This window comes from Herpailurus yagouaroundi, unplaced genomic scaffold (genome assembly GCF_014898765.1).
Source record: "Herpailurus yagouaroundi ecotype Mexico unplaced genomic scaffold, PumYag 141, whole genome shotgun sequence".
Lineage (NCBI taxonomy): Eukaryota > Metazoa > Chordata > Mammalia > Carnivora > Felidae > Herpailurus > Herpailurus yagouaroundi.
Genome location: NW_024412396.1, coordinates 60,921,264 through 60,946,308, shown reverse-complemented (window position 1 = coordinate 60,946,308; position 25,045 = coordinate 60,921,264). Strand labels below are relative to the sequence as shown.

The window sequence follows — 25,045 nt, the reverse complement described above, 5'->3', positions numbered from 1 at the left end:
AAAGTTAATCCATGCTTGTCCGAAATCGGAGTAGTGGTCCACTTATTAAAGGCTTCCTATGTGCTGGGCACCACATTAAATGGCATGCATGTTTGTTACAATTTATCTTTTACTACTATTCTGTGCTATTTATTAAAATTGAGCCACACATTAACTAATTAGCCCCCGAATACCTATCTAATCTTTCGTACAACTTGGCTATAATCCTAGGTTGGAATGCTGAATAAAGCCTCTTGACTCTTAACTATTTTGCCTTCTACTTTTTACATACAAATGCCTTAGAGGGCACCTGGATGGCTCAGTCGGTTAAGTACCTGACTCTTGATTTTGGCTCAGGTCATGATCTCGGGATTTGTGAGTTCCAGCCCGGCATTGGGCTCTGCACTGACAATGTGGAGCCTGCTTGGGATTCTCTCTCTCTCTCTCTCTCTCTCTCTCTCTCTCTCTCTTTCTCTCTCTCTCTCTCTTTCTCTCTCTCTCTCTTTCTCTCTCTGCTCTTCCCCCACTCGCTATCTCTCAAAATAAATAAATAAACTTAAAAAAAAAATACCTTAGACATTTGAGGTATTTTTGCAGCAATGCAGACCAGCTTTGGTGAGAAAGAAGAGTATCTTCTATTTTCTATTGAAGTTTCTAGCACTGATAGATTAGGACAAGTCTTTTAGCCATAAAAACAGATCTAATTAAAGAAAATAATTTGTGAAAAATCGTTTCTGTAAATTAGATAGAAAGTAACCACATGTCTTCTAGAAAACATCACTTTCACATTGTCTATTAGACTACACAGGCTTCAAATAAACTTGTGAAAATCACCTTACATCATGTCCTCACACTTAGTGACAATGTGTTGTTATGTGCCCACAGATTTCAAGGGTTTCTTTTCTATAACGGATAGCGTAGCAGATTCACTTAGACAGGCTTTTATTTTTACTGCACTTGATTTGAGAAAAGATGACTAAAAGGAGCAAATATTCTGCTACCACACTCAAAAGAATCTCCCAGTTCTTAAGAGTCATGAGGCTGAGTTTCAAAGAGTCTATTTTTTACTTCCGGAATCCTCTGTGAGTTATTTCAAAGTTGAAATTAATTGTCTTTCCCCACTCACAATGTGGTAGCAAAGAAACTGAACATCAGACCGATTGTGAGATAGAGACCTATGCAGCATGATACGTCTGTATTGTTGCAAACAGTCATATGGAGTGGAAGGCGGCACCTATCTCGTCAGTTCAGACGCAAGAAGGAACACTAGATATCATACCACCTGCAGGCACAGCTGGACCAGCAAGGGAACGAACGCCACCCCACTAGCTTGCAAGTAGTTAATCAGCACTACCTTAAAGACAGAATTCCCAAATGTACCTAATGCAACCTCTAACAGAAAGCATAAAGGTATTTTTCAGAATTTAAATCTCTTGAGATGGAAAAGACCTTTGGTGGGGACCAGGATCAGAGCACCTGTTAACGTGACCTCATGGGCCTGTACTCAGCAGGGTCCACCTTCTCAGGAGACCTCTGATAACATGACCTCATGGGCCTCTACTGAATGGTGTCTACCTTCTCAGACCTCTGATGATAAGACCTCATACGCCCCCACTCAACAGTGCTCACCTTCTCAGGAGACCTCCTCTGACTTCAGGGGCCCCCACTGAATGTTTGCCTTCTCAGGAGACCTCTGCTTCACGGGCATGGCTTCGCGGGCCCCCACTCAACAGTGTCCAGCCTCTCAAGAGACCCCTGCTAACATGACCTCATGGTCCTCCACTCATGAGTGTCCACTTCCTCAGGAGACCCTTGTCCCAAATTTTGCCCTTCAAACCTCTCACTTGCAAGACACGGGGGAGTTCAGGACTGAGGAGGGTTAGCTCCCCATTCTCCTGGCTGGCACCACACCAATGAACAGCCTACCTTTTTCTTCACTTCAAAAGCTCCGTGACAGTTTTAACTGACTTGCTGCACATTAGGTGGACAAACTCTGGTTTGTTTTGGTTACAGAGGGTCATATTAAACATTTGTCGGAAAAAAAATATCAGGTGCTGCTTATCTTGGGGGAGGGGCCGAGTAATGACTGGAAGAGGGCACGAGGGGGCCTTCTGAGAATTTGTAATGTTTTGGCTTTTGATATGAGTGTTGATTCCGTGAACAAGTTCAGTTTGCAGACATTCAATTCATCCAGCTGTACACTCAGGACATGTGTGTTTTTCTGCATGTATACTACACTGCAATTATAAAGTTAAAGAGTGGAATCAAAGGCTGTGTGAGATGAGAGATAAAGAATCCTGACAACCAACCAACAACTGTATTACCTTCAGATGGAGCATAGAGGCCTTCCTGAGAACTGACAGGATTTTACTTCTTTTCTCATATATAAAAAGTGATTCATAGAAGCCAAAACAATAAATAAACAATATGAAAATGAATTCACCAAAAAAAAAAAAAATGCTATATTAAAAAACGAATATTCTAGGCACCTGGAAGAGTACATACACATTGTCCCTTGAGGAAAGCTCAGCCTAGGCTTCTCTGTGAGGAATTCTCCCAGAACAAATGGATGGTTGCCAGAGGGCAGGGGCAGGATGATGAGCAAACTGGGTGAAGGGGAAAGGAAGGCACCGGCTTCTACTTATGGAATGAAGGAGTCGTGGGGGATGAAAGGTACAGCTTAGCAAATATAGTCAGTGGTTTCGTATACGGTCAGGGCTGTGTGGTGGTGACGGATGGTAGCTACATTTGCGGTGAGCATAGAATCACGTACGGAGCTACTGAGTCACCATTTTGTCCACCTGAAACTAACGGAACATTGTGTGTCCGTTATACTTCAATAAAAACATTAAATAAAAAAAAAGAATTCTCACAGATAGAGTTCTAACAAATATGAGCTCATTAAAACACACACGTGCGTGCACACACACACATTTAACCACTATGTTTGAGATTCAACAAAAATGAGAAAGATGAGTAGCAGATCCACAAAACCTTAATAGATTATACAATCAATTTACAAATCTATTAACAAATTAATAGATACACGACACAAAACAAGTGTGTTTAATAAGAAATAAAGAAAGGAATTTGAACACATGAGTAGGGAGGAAGAGACTTCAAAAGACGGGTAGGCATATTTTTGGAGTGACTGGGAAAGGCTTTCCAGAAATAAAAAATGTAATAATTTAACTTAAAAAATTAATACGGGGATTAGCTTCAGCTGAATAAAAAAATTAATGTACTGCAAGATAGATCTAAAGAAATAATACAGGGGGAGCCTGGTTGGCTCAATTAAGCCTCTGACTCTTGATTTCAGCTCCGGCCATGAATTTCAAGGTTTGTGGGATCGAGCCCCATGTTGGGTTCTGCCTGGAGCCTGCTTGGTATTCTCTCTCTCCTTCTCTCTCTCCCCTCTCTCACTTGTGTCCTCTCTCTCTCTCTCTCTCTCTCAAAATAAATTAATAAATAAATAAATAGACATTAAAAAAATAAAGAAATAATACAAAATTATCACTGTGAAAGATATGGGAAAATACCAAAGAGACATGGAAGATAAAGTGAAAAGTTCAGGATATGTTTAACTGGCATTCCATAAGGGATAGAAGAAGAGAGAAAATAGGAAAGAGGCAACGTTCGAAAAGATAATCACTGAGAGCTGTCTAGAACTGATGAAGGACATGGATGGAATCCTCAGATTTATGAAGTCCAGCAAATTCCAAATAGGATTAAAAACAAACAAAGATGGAAATCTACATACATGTAGACACCCTGCAATGAAGCTGAGGATCCAAGAGTAAGAGACAGAAGGCCAGAGAGAAAAAATGGTGTACCTACAAAGAGTAAAATTTACAGAGACAAAGGACTTCACAGAAGTAGTAACAGAAACCAGGAGACAGTGGGTTGATAGTTCCAAACTGCTATGAAAATGTATGTAATCCTATAATTAAATATCTGACAGAACTAAATTTCAAAACCAGGGCAAAATTAAGGACAATTTAAGATAAATTACCAGTTGGGGTGCCTGGGTGACTCAGTCGGTTGAGCATCTGACTCTTGATTTCAGGTCAGGTCATGATCCCTGAACCCGTGTTGGGCTCCGTGCTGGGAGTGAAACCTGCTTAGTATCTTTCTTTCTCCCTCTGCTCCAATCTATCTCTCTCTCACACACATACATCATCATCATCATCATCATCATCATCATCATCATCATAAACTACTACTGACGAAATTTACCCCCAAAATCTTCATTAAGAAGACCTTTAAAGGATGAAAGTGAAGAAGGAAAATGATACTAGAAAAAAGTCTGAGATACACAAAAAGCTGAATAAGCTACTAGGACGGAACTCTGATGCTACACAGTGTCCCATCTATCACCAGGCTCACATGTCTGGGGAGAATACCTCAACCACGAAGATATCCCTCCTTGGGACCAGGATTGAGAGGTCGAGGGGTGCCCCTTCCTCCTCTATCCATCCATTGCACAGTGACATTTCACATATGATACCAAGCTCTGTAGATAATAGTTGTTAAATTAATTTGTGCGAATCTAAGGGTTTTTTTGCTTCTGAGATTTTAATGGAATACATAATTCTTATCATTCGTACATTTTTTTCAGACATTATTTTTACTGCTTTTAATAAAATTATGACAAAATTGTTTTTAGAACCACTGCTGAGAAATGTGGGCCAGTTGCTAATTTTGACAAATCCCAAAAAAAGATAATCCCCAGTGCACTAAAATATATCTGTTATTAACCAGTTCCTCAAATAGTACAAATCATTGATGACAATCATCAAAAGATAAAATGTTTTCCTACAGGTTATAGGAAATACTTGCCTTCCTTGATCAGTTTACTAGCTACTTATTACGACTACTATGTCTCAGACACTGATGGTCACTTATTAAGTATTATTACTTAATATTTATTAATACTAGAAATACTATTTCCAAATTTCACATTATTTCTGATGATATAAAAGGTATCATGAGACCATTGTACTAATGAGGAAATGGGTAGTTCTATAGCTGGGAGCTGTTAGATTTCCTCACAGCCACTTAATTCAGTTTGCCAATATGATGTTTCCTGAAAGGGAATGGAGCATAAATATTCCTCTTTTGTGTATCAATAGGTTTACCTAACTATTTCTAAATGTCAGTTCTGACACCCTTTAACCACTGCTCAGAAGTGCGGGAACCATGTGGCAGCCTCATTTCTCTTTGTCTTATAAAGTTCTGCTTTATTGCATTTCTGTAGCCTAAACTTGGTAAAAGGTTGTGAGCATTACTGACAACCATGCCTGAGTCGTTATCTACTTAAAAATATTATTTTATTGTTAAATCTTACACTTACCCATGTTTCTTGAGATGATTTTGTCGACCGAGGAGCCAGATAAATCTGCTTGCACCAAGATGAGAAACCAACACTGTGAAGGGACAGGAAATTACACTTGTGTTTCAACATAAAACAATGAGGAAGCAGCATCTTAATAAGAAGGATGTTGGGGCGCCTGGGTGGTGTAGTCGGTTAAGCGTCCGACTTCAGCCAGGTCACGATCTCGCGGTCCGTAAGTTCGAGCCCCGCGTCGGGCTCTGGGCTGATGGCTCGGAGCCTGGAGGCTGTTTCCGATTCTGTGTCTCCCTCTCTCTCTGCCCCTCCCCCGTTCATGCTCTGTCTCTCTCTGTCCCCAAAATAAATAAACGTTCAAAAAAAAAAATAAAATAAAAAAATAAAAAGAAGGATGTTCATTATTCCAGTTTGACCAAAGACAGTCTCTTAAATAGTTTAAAAACTGTTTCTGTTTCTTACTTACCGTAGTATAATTTTCATGACTCACTCTCCTCTTCGCATCTTAATTACAATGTATACTGATATTCGGTGTGTTTTATTTAATAGAATACGTGCTAGACTTTCATGTAATCACTCACTCATTCATTTAGTCTGTCAACACATACATCTATTACATTCTTAGGACACTGTGCTGGGAGTGATTTAGGACCTGGCTATAGCATGTGAGAAGCTCATCACCTAGTGAAAGAGAAAGGCATGTTCAGGGATCACCATGATACAATGGCAAAAATGGGTAAGTAGTACTCCAAAAGAGGTCCAAAAAAAAAAAAAAGAAAGAAAGAAAGAAAAGAAAGAAGAAAAAAAGAAAAGATGAGTTATAGGAATGTGTGACATAGGAGAGGATGGTCTACATGGATTCAGCATGATGCACTTCCTGGGAGAAAAGCAGTTGAGGAAGAGTGGGTGTTGGGTGTATAATGAGCATGTTCCCTTGCTTAATCCTGGCACCTTTGTGAAGTCTTTTTTTTTTTTTCTTTTTAAGGGACCAACAGGATTAGCTATATAGTATTTTATTGTAGATCTTTTTTTGTTTTTAATTTTTTTAATGTTTATTTTTGAAAGGAGGGGGAGGGGCAGAGAGAGAGGGAGACACAGAATCCGAAGCAGGCTCCAGGCTCTGAGCTGTCAGCACAGAGACCAAAGTGGGGCTCGAACCTGTGAACCGTTAGATCATGACCTGAGCTGAAGTTGGATGCTCAACCAACTGAGCCACCCAGGCGCCCCTCTTTTTGTTTGTTTGTTTCTTTATTTATTTTGAGAGAGAGAGAGGGAGAGAGAGAGAGAGAGAGAGAGAGAGAGAGAGAGAGAGAGAGAAAGGCACCTCTATTGTAGATGATTTTCTCTGATTGTCCTCTTGGAATAGAGGGCCGGGAGTGCTAAAAACCATGCTAAAACCAGTTGGCTAACTGGCTTAGGTAAATCAATAATTCTATGTAACATGGTTGTATGAGAAAGACATGAATTGTTCTAATGAAACCTCATGTAGCACGTTACATGCTGACATTTGCTGCCAAGTCTATAAATGGTTTAATATGAAGTGAAATTAACTCCCAGAACTTTTGAGAGATAAAAAAGTCAGAGACATCACATATGAACCTGGCTCTCATAAATCTTTATTACAAATGAAGGGGAGGGGTGCCTGGGTGGCTGTGCTGACAGCTCAGAGCCTGGAGCCTGCTTCAGATTCTGTGTCTCCCTCTCTCCCTGCCCCTCCCCCGTTCGCATTTTCTCTCTCTCTCTCTCTCTCAAAAATAAATGAACATTAAAAAATTAAAAAAAAAAACAAATGAAGGGGACAAATTATAAGCATAGAATTAATGTGGGATGGATGTGACTTAAAATTAGAAACTATAATCATGACAATCTGAGTCTGTTTCTGTAAAAGGACATTAGAGGATGTTCTTGGTAGCCTTTTTTGTTTGTTTGTTTTCTACACAGAAGTAGAAAAGATGATCTTGTGATATAACCAAGACTTTTAATCTTGGAGTTATTGAGGAGGTGACACAAATGTAATGGGGTTTTCTGTGCTTCCTTCATAGGTTTTTCATGAAAAATAATAAAATTAAGAACCCACATTTATAAAGTACATGAGAGTTTGCCAAGTAATTTAGCATACAGTAAATTAAAACTTCAGAATATTTTATATTTTTATTGAAATAATGACAAATTTAAGTATAATCTGGAAAATTAATAACAAATGCCTTAAGACTTTACAGAAATGAAAGTATGATTCCAGTTTACTTGTGGCTCTACTCCACAATTCTCATTTTTGTTTGGTTTTACACATCTGCTTGTCTGTAGCTTCTGTGCACAGGTACGCCACGGCCCTCACAATGTCTTATTTTATCTAAATAGACTACACTTCTGCTTTTAGGGAAAAGGTATATTCATATTCATGTCTAGTATTTATATATTATGCTCTTCAGAACAAAAAGGTATATAGTCACGAGACACAAGAAACACAATCAAACTTTCACTTCTGATTAAACAGGAGAAAAACTGTAGGTCTCCTGTGCTAAAACGTTGCCTGTTCTACACCGTAAGACGCTGAATGACTTATAGGAAATGTGCTTCTTGTTTAGTCCAGAATATATGGCAATACGGTGTTTTCAACCACAGGGCTATCTCATAAGCTGTTGGAAATTTCAGAGCATTGAGTCTCTGGGACATTTTAACGGCTACAAAGTGGAAAAAAACCACGTGGCAGGTGTTCAGAACACCGCCTTGAGGGGGCTGGTGTTCCTGGTGTGCCAGGTGTTTGCTCTTCTGAGGCCAGCCCGACCCAGTGGCAGGGCACTCTGTCTACCCATGGGGAACAAGAAGAGAATGTGGTTCTGCCTGGTTCCAACGTCTCCACAGGGCAGACAGCACAAGAGCCTAATCTGCTGATGAAGGGTCCTCTGCTTGGCCACATGGCCTGCTTGGTGCAATTTCGCGAGCTAAAGCAGCAAGTAGGCATGGCAGGGTATGTTCTGAAATACTGCTGTATTTTCCCAGCCGTGTTTCCTTTACTGCCTCCACCCAATGCAATGAGCTATTTTGCATTTATTGCATCAGAAGAGGAATTTTTGGCAGAAGAGAAAGGGTCAGGGGGAGAAAGACAGTCCTAGGTTTTGAGTTTCAAAAATATGTCTGCAGCTTAGGAGACTGGAAAGGACTGAGGCCCAGACAGTATGCTTGGGTGGGTACCTATAGAGACAAAGTGGAGTCTCCAAGAACAGGAAAGGGGCTGCCCCGTGGGGGTAGGACTTGGTTGTGAGAGAGGAAGTTCTGAGAGCTCAGATGTGGCATCTGAGACAGGGACTTTGCAGCCTGACTGCTTTGAACCCCTTCCCCAGCAAGCCCTGCAGTGGGGTGGGGTGTCAGTCACTCCAGATGAGCTATACAGTCTGGGGAGAAGAGTGGCCCTGTGGCTCAGGTCCAGGGTGAAGTCCAGGTGGCGAGACGCAAGGGTGTGTGTGGGAGAAGCTGGAGGCAGCCTCAGCAAGATCCCCTGTGCCCAGTGTAGCACACGGGGAGTAGAATCATTTCTGGAAGCCCCACAGGGCACACAGAAGTGACGGCAGGCCTCCGCCCATGTCACGGGGCTGCCAGGGGCCCAGTGTGTCACACAGGCAGCCTTGCAGCCATAGATGAGGGACAACTCAGGTGAGTCCTGCACGGCCTAACTACTGAAGAGCAGAAGGGAAGGAGGGCATCTCGGGAGAGGCCAGCGTTGATGGGGGTCACCTTGAGATACAAGGGTTGAGCTACCACCCTCAAGCATTCACAACGTGAGAATTCCCTGGGCCTCAGCTGGCGTTGTGGGCTGAATTGTGTCCCTTCACCCCTCTGCCAAAATTCATATGCTGAAGCCTTAGCCCCTAGTACGTCAGAATGTGACTGTATTTGGAGATGGGCCTTTAAAGAGGTGATTAAGTTAAAATGAAGGGCCCTAATCCAATACAACTGGTGTCCTTATCAGAAGAGGAGACTGGGATACAAAGAAACACCAGGGGTGCATGTGCACCCAGGAAAGACCACGTGAGGACACCGGGAGAAGGTGCCATCTTTAATTCAAGGAGAGAGGCTACAGAAGAAACCAAACCTACCAGCACTTTGATCTTAGACTACAAAGCCTCCAGAACTATGTGAAAACGAATTTCTATAGTTTAATCCACCAGTCTGGGGTACCGTGTTGTGGCAAATACAGGTGGAACCCAGAGGAAGGAGAGGTTGGACCCTGAATTAATTGCGATTAAGTTTCCACTGCCCTGGCAGAGTGGGGGATTAAAACACAATTTTAGCTGAGTTACAAAATATAGAGAATGTTCTGTTTCTTGCATCTGTGGTCCTGGCCTGAGATTGGAATCATTTGCCTCCATGGGTCTCTAGATGTGGTTCTCGGATTAGCAGCATCAATGTCATGTGACTCATGTCACATTTGAGAGCTGCGATGGTCTGTCTGTCCCCAGGCCCAGGGCATCAGGAGCTCAGGTGGGAGTCTAGCAATGTGTGTGTTCTAAAGTCATCCAAGTAGTTTTGATGCTCCCAAGTTTGAGACCAGCTGGTGTCCGGGATGGGTGTCTGGGCAAGAGACTGGGAGGGAGAGAACAGAACCCCTGAAAAGAGGGGAGTGAGGAAACCTCTCCGTTTAAATTCCTGCCTTTGGTTACTTTAACCCTAATGTCTCTTCACCAGTAATTAAATTCCATTTTGCATCATTGTACCATCAGTTTCTTTGGCTCCAGCATTTTAAAAAAAATTTGAGCTAATACAGCCTGTCATTTCAGACTTGTAAGTGCTTTTGACTTCAGTGTCAAGTCAGACAGGCTTAAGTATAGTAAGAGTTAAAATGGAGATCTGTTACTAAACTGAATACTAGAGGCTTTAATATCTTAACTACCTTTTTAGAAGATCTAATATGAATTTCTTGACGTTTATAAATTACATAATTAACTTCTAACGGCCTTTACTATGTCCACTTATTGAAATAACTTAACAAAATGTTAAGAAGGATATTAACTCCAAATAGTTTCCTCTGATGTATTGTGGGTGTGCAAGCTGCTGATTAACTTAATTTTTGAAGTCAGGGTAATAAGTATACATCCTTGTGGAAGTTTCTGTTTCTGTTGAGTCTGCTTATGGTAGGGACAGTCAGCTAATAGTTTAGGATTTAAGACCCAAAAAGCATTTCATGAATCCGAGTTTAAACAAGGCCAATATATTCTAATATTTAAGGAAGTTCGATCCAAAGGATAGGGAAGAGAGGTACAGATGATTGGCACAAACTTGGGTCAGCTGGGGCCGAGGGGTTACGGATACACAGGAGGGAGAATGTGCAGCCAGCTTGATTGGAGTGGGCTCTATGGTATCAGGACTGGTGAAGACAGGTTCTGTTACCCAAATGTGCTGGTAATAAAAAAATCCATAGAACGCACAGAGCAGAGATTATAGTGAAAATCCAAGATAGAAATACTTGCAATTTTACAGGAAATAATGCTAGAGTCTTCATTCTCCCTGGTGCTTTTTTAGAAGCTGCCAAAATATCTTTGCAAATGTGCAGTAATTGAGCACATCCCTTATGGTGTTTTATAATACCCATTTACTTAATTTAATTCACCCAATATTTGTTACTGCAATATTTAATACTGTATCATATGAGTGGTTTGCTAATATGCATCATGAGTATGTGTGGTGATTTTAAGCTATGTTCACAGATTCTTTTCTCCCCTCCCCTTTAGTGTGGGCTAGACTTTAGCAACTCCCTCTTGGTGAATAGAATAAAGCAGAAGTGATGGTCAGAAAGATCCCGTGACTTCCTCCTCACTCTCTCTGATCTGAGGGAAGCCAGCTGCCATGCCGTGAGAAATTGTCTACTTGGTGAGTCCCTGAGTGTGCCATCTCGGAAGTGAATCTCAAACCTTCAGATGCTTATGGTTCCTTCTAACATCTTTACTGCAATCCCATGACAAATCTGGAGCTAGAACCACCCAGCTAATGTGCTCCTGATTCCTGACTTACAGAAGGGAACAGTGAGAAACACTGAATATTTGGTGCTTTAAGCTACTGATTTTCAGATAATCTGTTACACAGCAACAGACAGTGGAGGTTTCATTACATGGGCATGATTAAGTAAATCCTTGGCCAACTGGTGGTTAACTCAACCTCTAGCCCCTCTCCCCTTCCAGGAGGTGGGGAAGTTGGGCTAAAGGTTCTAATCCTCTAGGCTTGCCCTGGGTATTTCTGGTGATCAGACCTCATCCTGAAGCTTTCCAGGGGCCACAAGCCACAGGTCATCTCAATTGCAAGAAGAGGATACTCATCACTGTGCAGATTCCAAGGGTTGAACCTCCATCAGGAACCAGGGACTAAGACCAAAAATCATAACCGAAGATGCTTCTATTACCTCTTTCACTCAGGAAATTATGGGGGGTTTTAGGAACCCTGTGTCAGGTACTGGGGGCCAAATATATATTTCTTACTATATCACAATACCCCAACCACATTAAATAGGACACAGGTGGGGTAGATAGTTGGTCATACCACTGACTGCGGGACTCAGGGTGGCAGGCAGAGAAAGAAGCATCTGGCCTGGCCCCTGGAGACTAGCAACAACTGGGGAGGAAGGATGTCAGGCCCAGGTGAATGCCCTGAGGTTGAGCTAACCTCTAATTCCAGTCCTGGCCCCTGGAATTACAAATAGAAAACAGAGACGGAAGCCCAGGCTAAGCCAGTAGGGTCAGACGAGAGTCATTTGTCACAGTTCATGTTTTCATAGGGTCTCTTTTCTGACCAGGGTCCACTCTGAGTACAGTGATAACTTGGTTAAACCTCTCAGTTCCATTCTGTTTTCCACCCCTTCCCTGCCTTTCTTAGATGCCCTGGACCTGCCTGCTTTATTCCTCCTGCAACCCAAACATGATCTCTTGAAAGATTCTGCGGCTAATGCATTTTAACAACTTAAACACGTGGGCCGAATCCCCCGGGGGGGAATTGTGGCAGCAGCTTAAAGAGGTATTATTTTGAACCTTCAGATTAAATATTCTTTCAGAGAATCTTTCCACAAATATTTGTTAACACTTATTAGGTCTATTATGAATAAACATTGCCTGCCATAGCATAACACTACGCCGCTGTAATAGAAATTATAATGAATCATACACCGGACTTCCCCTTTATCAGACTTTAGAGTCTTGTAAAGAAGATACCTGAGAGATTAGATGAAGCGAAGGTTACTTTAAACAGACAAATCGAGGGAAAGGAAAGAAGGAGGGACCATTGAGTTGGATCTTTAAAAATGAGAAGGCTTTACACATTTAGATATGGGAGAAAGGATATTTTCAAACCATAACAGCATGAGGTAAGTCATAGAAAAGAGCACCTGTCGGGTGTGTCCTGGGAAGAGCAAGTGATACATTTAACACAGTCTATTAAAAGAGACGGGGAACTATTTTTTCCGATTTCCAGTCTTTTGTGACTTATGTGCGCACAGTTGTGAATTCTCAAAACATGCAGTGGTATGTTGTGTATGCAATACATTTTCCCTTGGACGCCAAAGTATATGTTTAAATTTTCTGAAGACAATTCTAAATTCTCCTTACGACTTTGGTTGTAACTTTATTGATCGGGGATCAACCATACGCTCAATATACAGAACTGGTGTCCTTAAGAGATCTGGACACACAAAGAGGCATCATTAACTTGCAAGCACAGAGGAAGGATCATGTGAGGACACAGAGGGATGTGGCCACCTGCAACCCACGGGGAGAAGCCTCAGAAGATACCAGATCTCCCCACAACTTGATCTTGAAGTTCAGAACTGTGAGAAAATAAATTTCTGTTGTTTAAACCACCATTTTGTTGTATGTTGTTATAGCAGCTTTAGCAAAGAATGGATATTCTTCAGCTTTATCTTTAGCCGCAGAGGTAGATATTTACTGAGTGTGCCTAGCCCAGGGCCCAGGACATACTAGATCTGTTCTGTCCAATACAGGAGTCGCTGACCATATGTGGCTATTGTGCACTTGAGAGGTGGCTAATACAAATTGAGACGTGCTGTACATGTAAAATGCACTTAAGGTTTTTGAAAACTGAATATGAAGAAAGAACATAAACTATTTTGATATATTTTACATCAATTACATATTTGATAATATACGGATATTTGGGAATAAATAAAATAGATCCAAAAATGGATCTCACTTGTTTTGTTAATATTTATTTTGAGAGAGAGAGAGAGAGAGAGTGTGTGTGTGTGTGTGTGTGTGTGTGTGTGTGTGTGAGGGGGGCAGGGGCAGAGAGAGAGAGAGAGAGAGAGAGAGAGAGAGAGAGAGAGTCCCAAGCAGGCTCTGCACTGCCAGCTGGAAGCCAACACAGGCCTGGATCCCATCACCGTGAGATCATGACCTGAGCTGAAACCAAGAGTCAGATGCTTGACTGACTGAGCCACCCAGTGCCCCCAATTTTTTTTTAAATGTGGCTACTAGAAAATTTCAAATTACATATGTGCTTTGCCTTATATTTGTTGGACAGCATAACACTAAATGTTTTAAAAAATCTTTTGAGTGGTGGGAACCTCTGGCACTGTTATTTTCTTCGTGCTTAGGATTTGGGATCAGGTGGATTCTACAATTCTTCCCCTGGCGGCAGTGCAGAAAATGGTACTGACGATCCAAAGAACAGCCATATCACCAGTGGAAACATCAGAGGACAGCAAAACTTCCTGGAGTTCTCTTATTTGAGCAGATCCACACAGTAACAACGACCAGTGGAAGAACCAGGGGTGGTGAAGTTGAGATGTGCATTTTAAAGCGGGGGAAATGCAGACACAGAGGCTGAGAACTCTTGGATGATTGCCTCTGCTCTGGATTGTAACCTGGAGTGTTAGTCACGGTTCTTTGCTGCGGGCAACAGCACCACCTGTGGCTAGCTTGAGCACAAAAAGAAGGACTTAGAAAGCCTTCAGAGTTGCTTGCTGAGGCTGCCCAACCAGGCTTGTGAAAATGGGACAGAGCCAGAGGACCAGAAAGACCGCTCAGGTCACCGTGCCTGAGCCGTATGTTAGGACGGCACTTTTGATCGTGCTGTTCGGGGCACTCGGGGCTCCTCTGATGAGCCTCTGTGCCGCTGCCTCCACTGAACTCTGACATGGTCTGGGGTGCTTGGCTGTTCATACATCTGTCTAGCTACCCTTACATGATCAAAGTCACAGGCTCAAGGCACTGGCTGAGGGACACTGCAGAGCTCTCGCTGCTGGGGGCAGGAAGAGGGAGGATCTGGCTCCTTCCCTCCTGAAGGAGGGGAATCTGCCTCCCACCAAGACTCGCACACTGGGGAATCAGCCATATGGGGTATGGGCTTGAATGACTGTCGATAACAAAAATAGGAAAAAAAAAAAATTCAGAGTAGTACAAAGACATGAATAATCTTTTCCTCCAGAATTGTCTTAGTTTTGTGGAGAGCAGTCAAGTTAAAAGTTATACTGTACTTAAATCTGTATGCCATTTATGTCATTTATATGATAAACACTTCTGTAGCATGTAGTATATGCTGGTCACTTTTTTTAAATGTTTAGTTTTGAGAGAGAGAGAGAGACAGAGGATGAACAAGGAGGGGCAGACAGAGAGGGAGACACAGAATCTGAAGCAGGCTCCAGGCTTTGAGCTGTCAGCACAGAGCCCGAAGTGGGGCTTGGACTCATGAACTGTGAGATCATGCCCTGAGCTGGAGTTGGAGGCTTAACTGACTGAGACACCTTAGGTGCCCCTATGGTGGTCACTTCTAAGTGCTGTATGAATATTAACTCAGCTAGCCTTCATACCAACTAATTACTGTCATCATCTCTATTTATAGATGGGTAAACTGAAGTCCAAAGATGGAAAGTAACTTGGCGAAAATCACACAGCTGGTAGGTGGTATTAGAGATTTGATGCTATGCAGGCTGGGACTCCAGGGCTGATTCTAACCACTATGCCACAGTATAGCTCTTTGCTATGGCAGTTTTTATGAGTTATCCTTAAGAAAATGTTTAGTAAGCAATATATAATTTATTCCATTATGTCGATTCTGTCCTATGAACTATTGTTATTGTCTTCACATACAGTCCTGAATTAAGAGAATTCCTATACATTTTTTACACTGATCAGGATGATATTATGAAATGCGATCAAGCAACATATGTCAAAGTGGAAAAAATCAGATAAACAGCAGATGCTACAGGATAGTTCATGAAGAGAATATACTTCATACTCTTTGAAGCCCAGGAGATTCTACATTAAGGAATGTTTCTACTTTCTTTTGTAAATAATCCTTTTTCCTTATCCCCTTATATGATTATTCAGTGATTTTTTTAAACCAAATTTTTATTTTTTTGGTATTGAGACATTAAGTGATACTTAGACCTCCAAGTTCTACAGGAATTTACCCATGCTTTGCATTAGAACTTGTTAAGTTTCACATTTTACATTTAGAGCTTTATCCATTTGTAGTTTGTGTGTGGTATGAAGCACAGATCTCAAGTTTGATCGTTTTCCAAATAGTTATCCAGGCGTCTCCATACATATACACATATATGTTATATACGTTAATATATGTATAATACGTATATGTGTGTATACATATGTATATATATTTTATGTGTATATATATATATATGTATATATATATATATACACACACACATACATGTATATGTTTTAAGTTTATTTGAGAGAGCTTGTGAGCCAGGAGGGGCAGAGAAAGAGGGAGAGAGAATCCCAAGCAGGTTCCATGCTGTCAGCACACAGTCCAACAGGGGGCTCCATCCCGCCAACCATGAGATCATGACCTGAGCCCAAATCAAGGGTCGGATGCTTAACTGACTGAGCCATATGGCCCCTCCGTATGTTTTAAAAAGTTCCATCCTTACCCCAGTGATTTGAGGTACCATTTTCACAGTGATTTTTGTTTTTAAATGTTTATTTACTTTTGAAAGAGAAACAGATGCGAGCAGGGGAGGGGCAGAGACAGAGGGAAACACAGAATCCAAAGCAGGCTCCAGGCTCTGAGCTGTCAGCACAGAGGCCAATGTGGAGCTGGAATCCAGGAACCATGAGATAATGACCTGAGCCGAAGTTAGCCGCTTCACCGACTGAGTCATCTGGGCGCCCCCAGTGATTTTTTTTTTTTTTTTAAGTTCAATTCAACTAATATATTTTGAGTACCTTCTGAGGTATGGACACTGAATTCAGGAAGTACAGAGAGGGAAAAGACTTGGCCTCTGTCCTTCAATATGATGGCTGAATTCAGATTTCTAAAAGTAGAGCCGTTTTCTAAGGCGAGACAACAGACTGCTATCAGACTTTATCAGTAACCTTTCACTGAAAGGCAAAATCTCTCATCTTTCTCAAGAGACCGTCTGATTTTGATCACATTCGTCACTTTCAAAGAAAGAGATTTTGCTGTGACTCAAGTATACCTGTGATACTCAAAAACACTGCTCCTTTAGGAGAAAAAGTCTTCACTTTCAAAACTCACCTGAAATTTGAGAACTGAGAACAACACTTCTCCTCTTGTTTATCTCACACCGCAAAAACCACAGGAACAGGGGGAGCTGAACACATGAACGCTTGTCTGAAAAGTGCTATTTCCCTTTATCTTACCTCTTGAGCACATCTGACTGCTGTGTCCTGAAGCCCAAGAATCTCTCTTCCTTGGCTCAGATTTAGTTGCTTTTTTATTAGAAACTTTCTTTTCGAATGGTGTCCTGAATATACATTAGAAATTTGAAACTGGAGATATTTTCTGTGGTAAGGTAAAATTACTTTGGTATATGGACTAATAGGAACTAGTGATATGTCCTAGGGATGAGAACACGTTTTCTGTTAAATATTGTGTTCCCTCTTCTACAGATATCACAAAGTATACAAATATTTGTGGTGTGCTCTACCGTGGCTTGCATCCACTGGTTTTCAGATTCTGGCTTAAACTACTGTGTTAGGGGGCGCCTGGGTGGCTCAGTCGGTTGAGCGTCCGACTTTGGCTCAGGTCATGATCTCACGGTTTGTGAGTTCAAGCCCCGCGTTCGGCTCTGTGCTGACAGCTTGGAGCCTGGAGTCTGCTTCTGATTCTGTGTCTCCCTCTCTCTCTGCCCCTCCCCTGCTCACACTCTGTCTCTGTCTTTCAATAATAAATAAACGTTAAAAAAAAAAAAAAAAAAACTACTGTGTTAGATGGGGTGGATCAGAGTGAGTTCTGGGAAGGTAAATCTATGGAACCTGGGTAGTTATCGTCTTATATCACAGAATGGATAGAGAAGGTACAGTTAAGGCATGTGCTGTATTGGGAAAAGAAGAAATAGAAAAAGAAAAAAGTGGCCCATGTATACAGGACCATATAATTGATCATCCAAGCCAGAATACTTTTTTAAGTTTATCTATTTTGAGAGAGAGGGAGCGAGAGTGAGAGAGGTGGGGGGAGGAACAGGGAGGGACAGAGAGAATCCCTAAGAGGCTCTGCACTGTCAGTGCCGGGCTGGATCTCAGGAACAGAGAGATCATGACCTGATGTGAAATCAAGAGTCAAACCCTTGAACCACTGAGCTCCCCCCCCCCCACCCCGGGGCACCCCAAGCCAGATCACTTTGAAGGTGAAAGGGGCACTATTAACATTTGTTAGAACAACAGAAATAAGCTGGGACCCTCCTTAGTAAACCAAAATAGATCTACAGTAATTTAAGAGAAACAGCAAGCATTGCTATCATGCACTGAGAAAGGACGGAGGGCAGAATGGCCTGACAACTGCATTTTTGGGATGGCACAGATGGGAGATTTTTCCTCCTAGTATAATTGTGATCATGGAACTTAAGTTTGTAGTTAAGGGGAAAAACAATCTGATTCCAAATAGGACCCTGAAGATGAAGGCTCACATGTCCTATAGTCTTTGGATCTTCTCTTTGCCATTTTGGGGTCTCCAGGGCTTGTGCAGATACCGAAAACCGATTCCATGGGTATGCAAAAGGCAGATTTGGGATCAGAAATGCTTTCTCTGCAGCCACTCAGTCTCTTCAGTTTGCTCAGATACCAAGAAAATCAGAAATCTCACACTGACGCTGCATGTGGCAGAATCCCAGGACAATTCACAACATCCCTATCGATTTTGGGTTATCTGCCTGGAACCATGTCAACGGGCTACGTAAGGTACTTGATGAAGCTAAACGCCAAATATACGTAATGATTACCAGAATGGAGAACCCTGTCAGCTAAAGTTAGCCAAGTGTGCAACGCATTCAGCTCGGATTTACTGAGCGCCTATTACCTTGTATTTCGTTTAATCCCATGTCCCCCGGCGGCTGCTCTTGTTTCATCTTACGCAAAACGAAACTCAGGCTCAGAAAGCTAAGTGATTCGACCAAGGAGACAGACACCTGAACTAGGACGTAGTGGAGGCTGCAAGCTGGGTCTTCTCTCTTGCTTTGCCATAGATTGGCATGTGGTGGATGTGCCCCGAGATGTTAAGGAAGGTCCAGTTCTCTCGGCTGGCTTTGGACATCCATCTCCCCTGAGCTAACGTGCCCCAGCAGGTGAGGCCGGAAGAGGCGCAGGGAAGTGAGTACACATGAAGGCCACACTCCACAGGGCCTGAGCAGACGACACTCTGGGTCAGCTATCTCACAGCAATCGTCCCCGACGTGTGGCCCGCACTCAAGATGGCGGCGCCGGCGTCAGCAGTCTCCTGCCCTTCTCCATCATGGCGACGACAGGACCCGCCTCCCGAGGCGCCGGAGTCATGTGACCCACACAATGGCTGAGCGCCTACCCCGGGCTTCCCGGCAACGCCGAGGGAAAGCCATGACGGCCGCCGCGGGTTCGGCGGGCCGCGCCGCGGTGCCCCTGTTGCTGTGCGCGCTGCTGGTGCCCGGCGGCGCGTACGTGCTGGACGACTCCGACGGGCTGGGCCGGGAGTTCGATGGCATCGGCGCGGTCAGCGGCGGCGGGGTGAGCGGCGGGCGGTGGGATGCGCCGGCGTTGCCAGGGGGGCGCCCCATAAGCCCCCGCGGCGCAGCCTGGCGTTTCGACGCACTCCCGTCGCGGCCCGGCTGCCGGCGGCCGCCCGTCGGCCAGAGGTCCGGGCGCGTGCGGGGTTGGAAAGGGCGCCTGCTCGTTTTAGATGAACCTCTATAGAGACAGTTTTAATAGACGAGGATCCGGAGATCCACCGAGTGACAGGTGTCGATAGTGACAAGGCTGGGGCTCGCACCATCACCCTCGTACCAGCCTGGGCTCCCTTTGAGGTGGAGAGGGCATTCCTGAGGGTCGCTCCAGAAATGGCCAGGGATCCGGGGAGCATCTCTCTTTCCAAAAGGATGCTTCAATGCGGGTTGGGGAGTCGGACGCCCTGGACCACTAGTGCAGCGGGCAGTTGGCTAACTTCACAGGGGCCAGTGCACAGTATGTTTGTGTTGGGAGGCAAGACAGGTGCCTCAAGGCCTCTTTAGGAAGGTAAGAGGCCAGTCTGAGACTTGTTTTGTTTATAATGCTAGATTATGCTAGTATCAAATGGTAGTCTAGGATTGTTTACTGTTGGGGGCATTGTTTATTGGCAGTGGTCAAGGCCCAAGGTGGGGTGAGTTGCCCGCTGGAAAAGTCGGTGCCTGTGTGTCTCATTAGTGGCTATTTTTGTGTGCAGGGAGGGGGAAGCATTGGGCCAACAGCCAGGATGGCTTCCCACCTTTAGGATGTGTAAGAATCACCTGTTATGGTTGTTAACATGTACTCCCCATTCTGTAGTTCTGGATTGGGACCTGAGAATCTGCATTTCAATGAATATACCAGTTGATTCTCATACTAAGTATTGAGAGACTTTTTTCTTTTAAGTAAATTTGACTTTAGAATAGCTTTAGGCCTGCAGAAAAGTTTCTAAAACAGTACAGATTTCTCAAATACGCTGCAGCCATGTTCTGTTATCAGCATCCCACCTTGGTAAAGTACATTTGTTCCCACCAGTAGTGATAACATGAAAATCCATACTTTCATATTTTATATTTAGTTGTTTCCTAATGCCCATTTTCTGTTCCAGGATCCCATCCAGAATATCAGCTGTGTTTAATTGTCATGTCTTAATCCTTTCTTGGCTGTGACAACTGGGATGGGTTCATGTTACCTGGGCATTGCGTAAGACTTATGTGAAGGGAGACGGGGCCATTCCAGCTTTGTGTAAAATTGTGTGGGCATAGCTGGTAATTGTCTGAGTTCCCTGGTCCTGCTGACAGGTGGCCTCTTGGCCTGGGAGCTTGCTTTAGTAGCATGATTGTTCTTGGCTCTAAAAATTTCTGTCACATGCCCTTTGTAACCTTTTTCCTGTCTTTGTTTTATCCCCTTCCATTGTACCCCAAATCACAGCTAGAGCTAATTTCATTTGATAATGTTAAGGCCCAACTCTTGAATGGGTTGTTTGTTGGGTTGAGTCAGATGGAGCTTGTATATTCAGATGCAGTTCAGAACTAGCTTGATTGCTTGCTTGCTGAATGGATGTTTTGTACTGATCTCAGCTTCCTGATAATCAGTGTTGTGACTGGACTCGCCCTTATGGCTGTTACTTTGGTTGTAAGATGTCCTCGGCAATAATCATCAGGAAACTTTGAAAAAAAGGGGGGGTGCTATTGACAGATCCTGGCAAGCACGTAGCACACCTGGGCCACACAGCAAGATTGTGGGGAGGGACCCCTGTGTGGCTCAGTCAGTTGAGCTTCCAACTCTTGGTTTTGGCTCATGAACCATGAGATTGAGCCCCTAGTTGGGCCCTGTGTTGACAGCCTGGAGCCTCTTGGGATTTTCTCTCTGCCCTTCCCTCTCACGTGTGCATGCGTATGCTCTCTCTCTTGCATGCTCTCTCTCAGAAATAAATAAGCTTAAGAAAAAAAAAAAAGATTGTGGGGAGGGGGAGAGAGAGAGAGAAAACACCTGGGGTCCTGCTTTTATTGCGGCTCACTCATTGGTGAATTTAAAACTTAAGAGGGGGAATTTAAAGTACAGGAAGAGAAAGAACAAGCAGCCTAAATGGTCAGTTACTGAAGTCAACCAAGATCTTTAATGTTTATTTATTATTGAGAGAGAGAGACAGAGACAGTGTGAGCGGGGAAGGGTCAGAGAGAGAGAGAGAGAGAGAGAGAGAGAGAGAGAGAGACAGAATCTGAAGCAGGCTCCAGACTCTGAGCTGTCAGCAAAGAGTCCGACGTGGGACTTGAACTCAGGAGCCATGAGATCATGTCCTGAGCAGAAGTCGGATTCCAACCACCTGAGCTTCAGCCCGAGCCCCTCAACCAAGATCTTTAAAACAAAGAAGGCTGCCCCCACCACGCCCCCATAGCCTGGCTCTTTATCTAGATGTGTGGCCTGCAATGTGTTTATTTGAAATTGCCATCTTTGAGGAGGATGCCCTTAGGCACTTGCATTCCAAAAAAGAAACTGTCAAGGTATACACTACAATCCATCTTGATGCTAAGGCATCGGAGTCAGTGGTAACCCAGGATAGCTAAGATGTTAAAAGTCGGGGGTAGGGCACGTTGTAACCCAGAAAGTACACATCTAAGTAGGATTATAGTAGCACTCCTATAATAATTATACAGACAGTAGTCTGAAATCCAGTCTGTAGCCATTGTCCCAAGCTTAATGGGTCCTCCCCTGAAACCAGGTCAGTGATCCTGGGGCTCTAGAAATGCATTCAAAGATTTGAGTAATAATTGTGAAATATTTAAACATCTTTGGCCATCTTATGTAAGTAGGTTTATCAAATAGGCTCTTCCAAATATGCTGCATCCCCGCCCGGGAATCTCAGATTGGGCTATTAAAAGTCCCTTAAGTCTGGGTAGCCAAGCCAAGGACTAGCCTTCAGACTTCACTTATAATACCTATAGATTTGGGCCAATTCCTCTCTTTTCAGGGTGCCTGAAATATCCTGAGGCTTTGGCCTCAGGGTACAATTAAAGGTCAAGAAGTGGCCTTCCTTACCTGGTAAGGCTGACAGGAACATTTAAAGACTTTAAAATAGCCATGTAAAACACCTGATGTGACTTCATTACAGTGTAGTTGACAAGGAACTTTGGTTATTCCTGTGACATAACATTCTAAGATAATAACTAGAATTACAAGTGATAACAGACCAGCATATAGTAAGCCTCTAGGAATTTCATATGATTTCTGGAACACTAACATCAGTAACACATATTCATACAAATTTAACCTAAAGAAGGTTTTTCCATTATTTATTTGACAGTGCTTTTCATGTAGTTTAACATAAATAAGCCTAATTAGTTTAACAATCCCTTTTTATAAGGAGAAGGAACAAATCTTTTGAGATTGTTCCAGGATCCCCTGGGAAATCCCAAAGTTAGTTCAAGGTTAAAAAGACGTCATTTAGAATTTGATTCTGGGAAGTTTGTCAGAAATATCAAAAGGCTTTTGAAACACTTGATTACAGGGGCACCTAGGTGGCTCAGTTCATGGAGCACCTGACTCTTAATTTCAGCTGAGGTCACAATCTCACGATTTGGTATATTGAGCCCCACATCAGGCTTTGCGGACAGTGTGGAGCCTGCTTGGGATTCTCCCTCTCCCTCTCTCTCTCCCCCTCCCCACTTTCTCAAAATAAATAAGCATTTGAAAAAAAGTAATATACTTGATTACATAGGATCATAGATTGTGGTGAAATGTTACTTAGTTATCCATTTTATCAACTTTAACCAAAATTACAAAAGACTTTATAGGCAAATATGAAAGTTACATACTTGTATATAAAAAAAGAAGTTCTTTTAATAGAGAAGACTCATTTTCTTAAGTGATCAAAGGGGTGATAAAGACAAAATGAAGCACAGGAAATTATTTTGATAAAATACAGAATCTTTATTTCCTAGGCAGATTACTTAAAAGGTAAAAATCTTGCATAGTTTTATTAAGAACAGACCAGTAGTCCAAGAAAACAGCACTTTTATTTATTTTTTTAATGTTTATTTAATTTTGAGAGAGACAGTGTGAGCAGGGGAGGGGCAGAAAGAGAGGGAGACACAGAATCTAAAGCAGACTCCAGGTTCTGAGCTGTCAGCACAGAGCCGGACATGGGGCTCGAACTCCTGGACTGTGAGATCATGACCTGAGCTGAAGTTGAATGCTTAACAGACTGAGCCACTCAGGTGCCCGCAAGAAAACTGTCCTTTTAGTAGATGAAAGAAAATTAAGCTGTAGTTTTCAGAAGTACACTATTTATTAAAACTTATTTTAAAAAATCTTTGTAATTTATTTCATTTTTAGCTAGCTTGCTACACAAGGTAAAATTCTTTCTTCCTCTCTTATTCTCTCTCCTGTGCTTTCTGTATCCATTTAGTTTGTGTATGTTAGGACAAAATTACTTCCATTTGCCTTAACAAAAATGCATCTCCACACTTCATATCTTTTCTTAGCTAAAATACATGCTACTTTCCTTGCCTAGAAATGTTTCCCTTATTTCTTGTACTTTTAGTTACATATATTAGGTAGAATTCTTAATTCTTAGAAACTTTAATTTTTACTGAAAACTAGCAAGTAAGGAATTGTGAACTTTACTAGCCAATACTCTATACTGGCAAATTAATACATTTCATAATTTCTAGAGGCATATACCTTTTTTTTTTAAAGTAGCAGTTTTTCATTATAGCACAGGACATGTATACTAACAAATCCAAATATCTTTAGCTTCTCTGTTATGAGAAACCAAAAGTAGATAAATCTGTGTTCAATAATAAATGTTTCAATATTTTATATTTGGCAATGATCTATGTAGTTAATGAATTTCCATCATTGAACTTGCAAAACTCTAAGGTTTCAAGATACCAAAAAGATTAGAGTAACTATTTTTAAGTACACATAGCCATGAAACATAATTGTTGAAAAGTAGATGCCTTGGCAATCAAACCTGGAGTCAGACATTTGCATTATAAAAAGAAAAAGCACACTATTGGGGCTTACACTAGAATGGATAACCTGGTCTATAGTTAGTTGATCACAGATCTGACCTGCTTTGCCGGTTGGGGTGGGGTGGGGGGACAAACCTTTTCCCTAACCCAACTTACTCTTCCTGATTTTTATGCTTTTATTTTCTCATGTTACCACCTTACTGTAAGGTGCTGGCGTGTTTCAGGGTAAACTGGACTAATGGGCCAATGTGTGTGTTCCTTACTACAACCATCCTTCTTTTTATTTTTGGGGTCTAAACTTAAAATAGCCAATATTTCATTAAATGGGGCCCATCTGTCTTAGTATCTTTACTTGTGGCATTAAATCCAGTGTTTAAACTTGCTGAAAAATGGAGACCTTTGGTTATTTTATTAACTCCGTTTAAAATTAGTAAAATGAGGAGAATTGTTTCATAACTCAGAGTAGGATACTGTCATCCATTCAGTAGTGTCCCTTTGTGTAGCGAGGTGCTCATCTTAGATGCTTAATAAATATTGACAGATGAAAATGGTTGTAACACGATATGTGCACCCCACTTTAGACTTCTGTATGGAGTCCCTGGTACATAGAACAGTTTGTGGCAGTAGTGTTTGGAATGTTCTCATTTAATATTCAGATCTGATAGGGAAGGCAGTATGGGGCAGTAGTTAAGGGCGTGGGTTTAAGGGGTACCTGGGTGGCTCAGTCAGTTAAGGGTCTGACTTTGGCTCAGGTCATGATCTCGCTGTTCGTGAGTTTGAGCCCCATGTCGGGCTCTGCCCTGACAGCCCTG

The 25,045-nt window shown here is 42.5% G+C and overlaps 2 protein-coding genes across 13 annotated transcripts in view; one reads left to right on the top strand and one right to left on the bottom strand.

Annotated features, from left to right (window-relative positions):
* The window catches only part of GPR65 (G protein-coupled receptor 65), a 143,255-nt gene extending 124,156 nt beyond the window's left edge, over positions 1–19,099 (bottom strand). For all 7 annotated transcript variants that reach the window (XR_005791112.1, XR_005791110.1, XR_005791111.1 and 4 more), the window contains exons 1-2: positions 18,605–19,099; positions 5,333–5,405 (exon numbers count right to left, since the gene is read on the bottom strand). The gene's annotated coding sequence lies outside the window, so the exon portion shown is untranslated. The remainder of the gene's footprint in view (positions 1–5,332; positions 5,406–18,604) is intronic.
* Positions 19,090–25,045, top strand: part of GALC (galactosylceramidase) — a 151,741-nt gene continuing 145,785 nt past the window's right edge. For 3 of the 6 annotated variants that reach the window (XM_040477931.1, XM_040477932.1, XM_040477930.1), the window contains exon 1: positions 19,090–19,284. In XM_040477931.1, coding sequence (XP_040333865.1) covers positions 19,090–19,284 — 195 coding nt within the window. Of the gene's footprint in view, positions 19,285–19,378; positions 19,789–25,045 lie in introns of those variants that run through there. The other 3 variants (XM_040477934.1, XM_040477933.1, XM_040477935.1) reach the window with 2 other exon arrangements.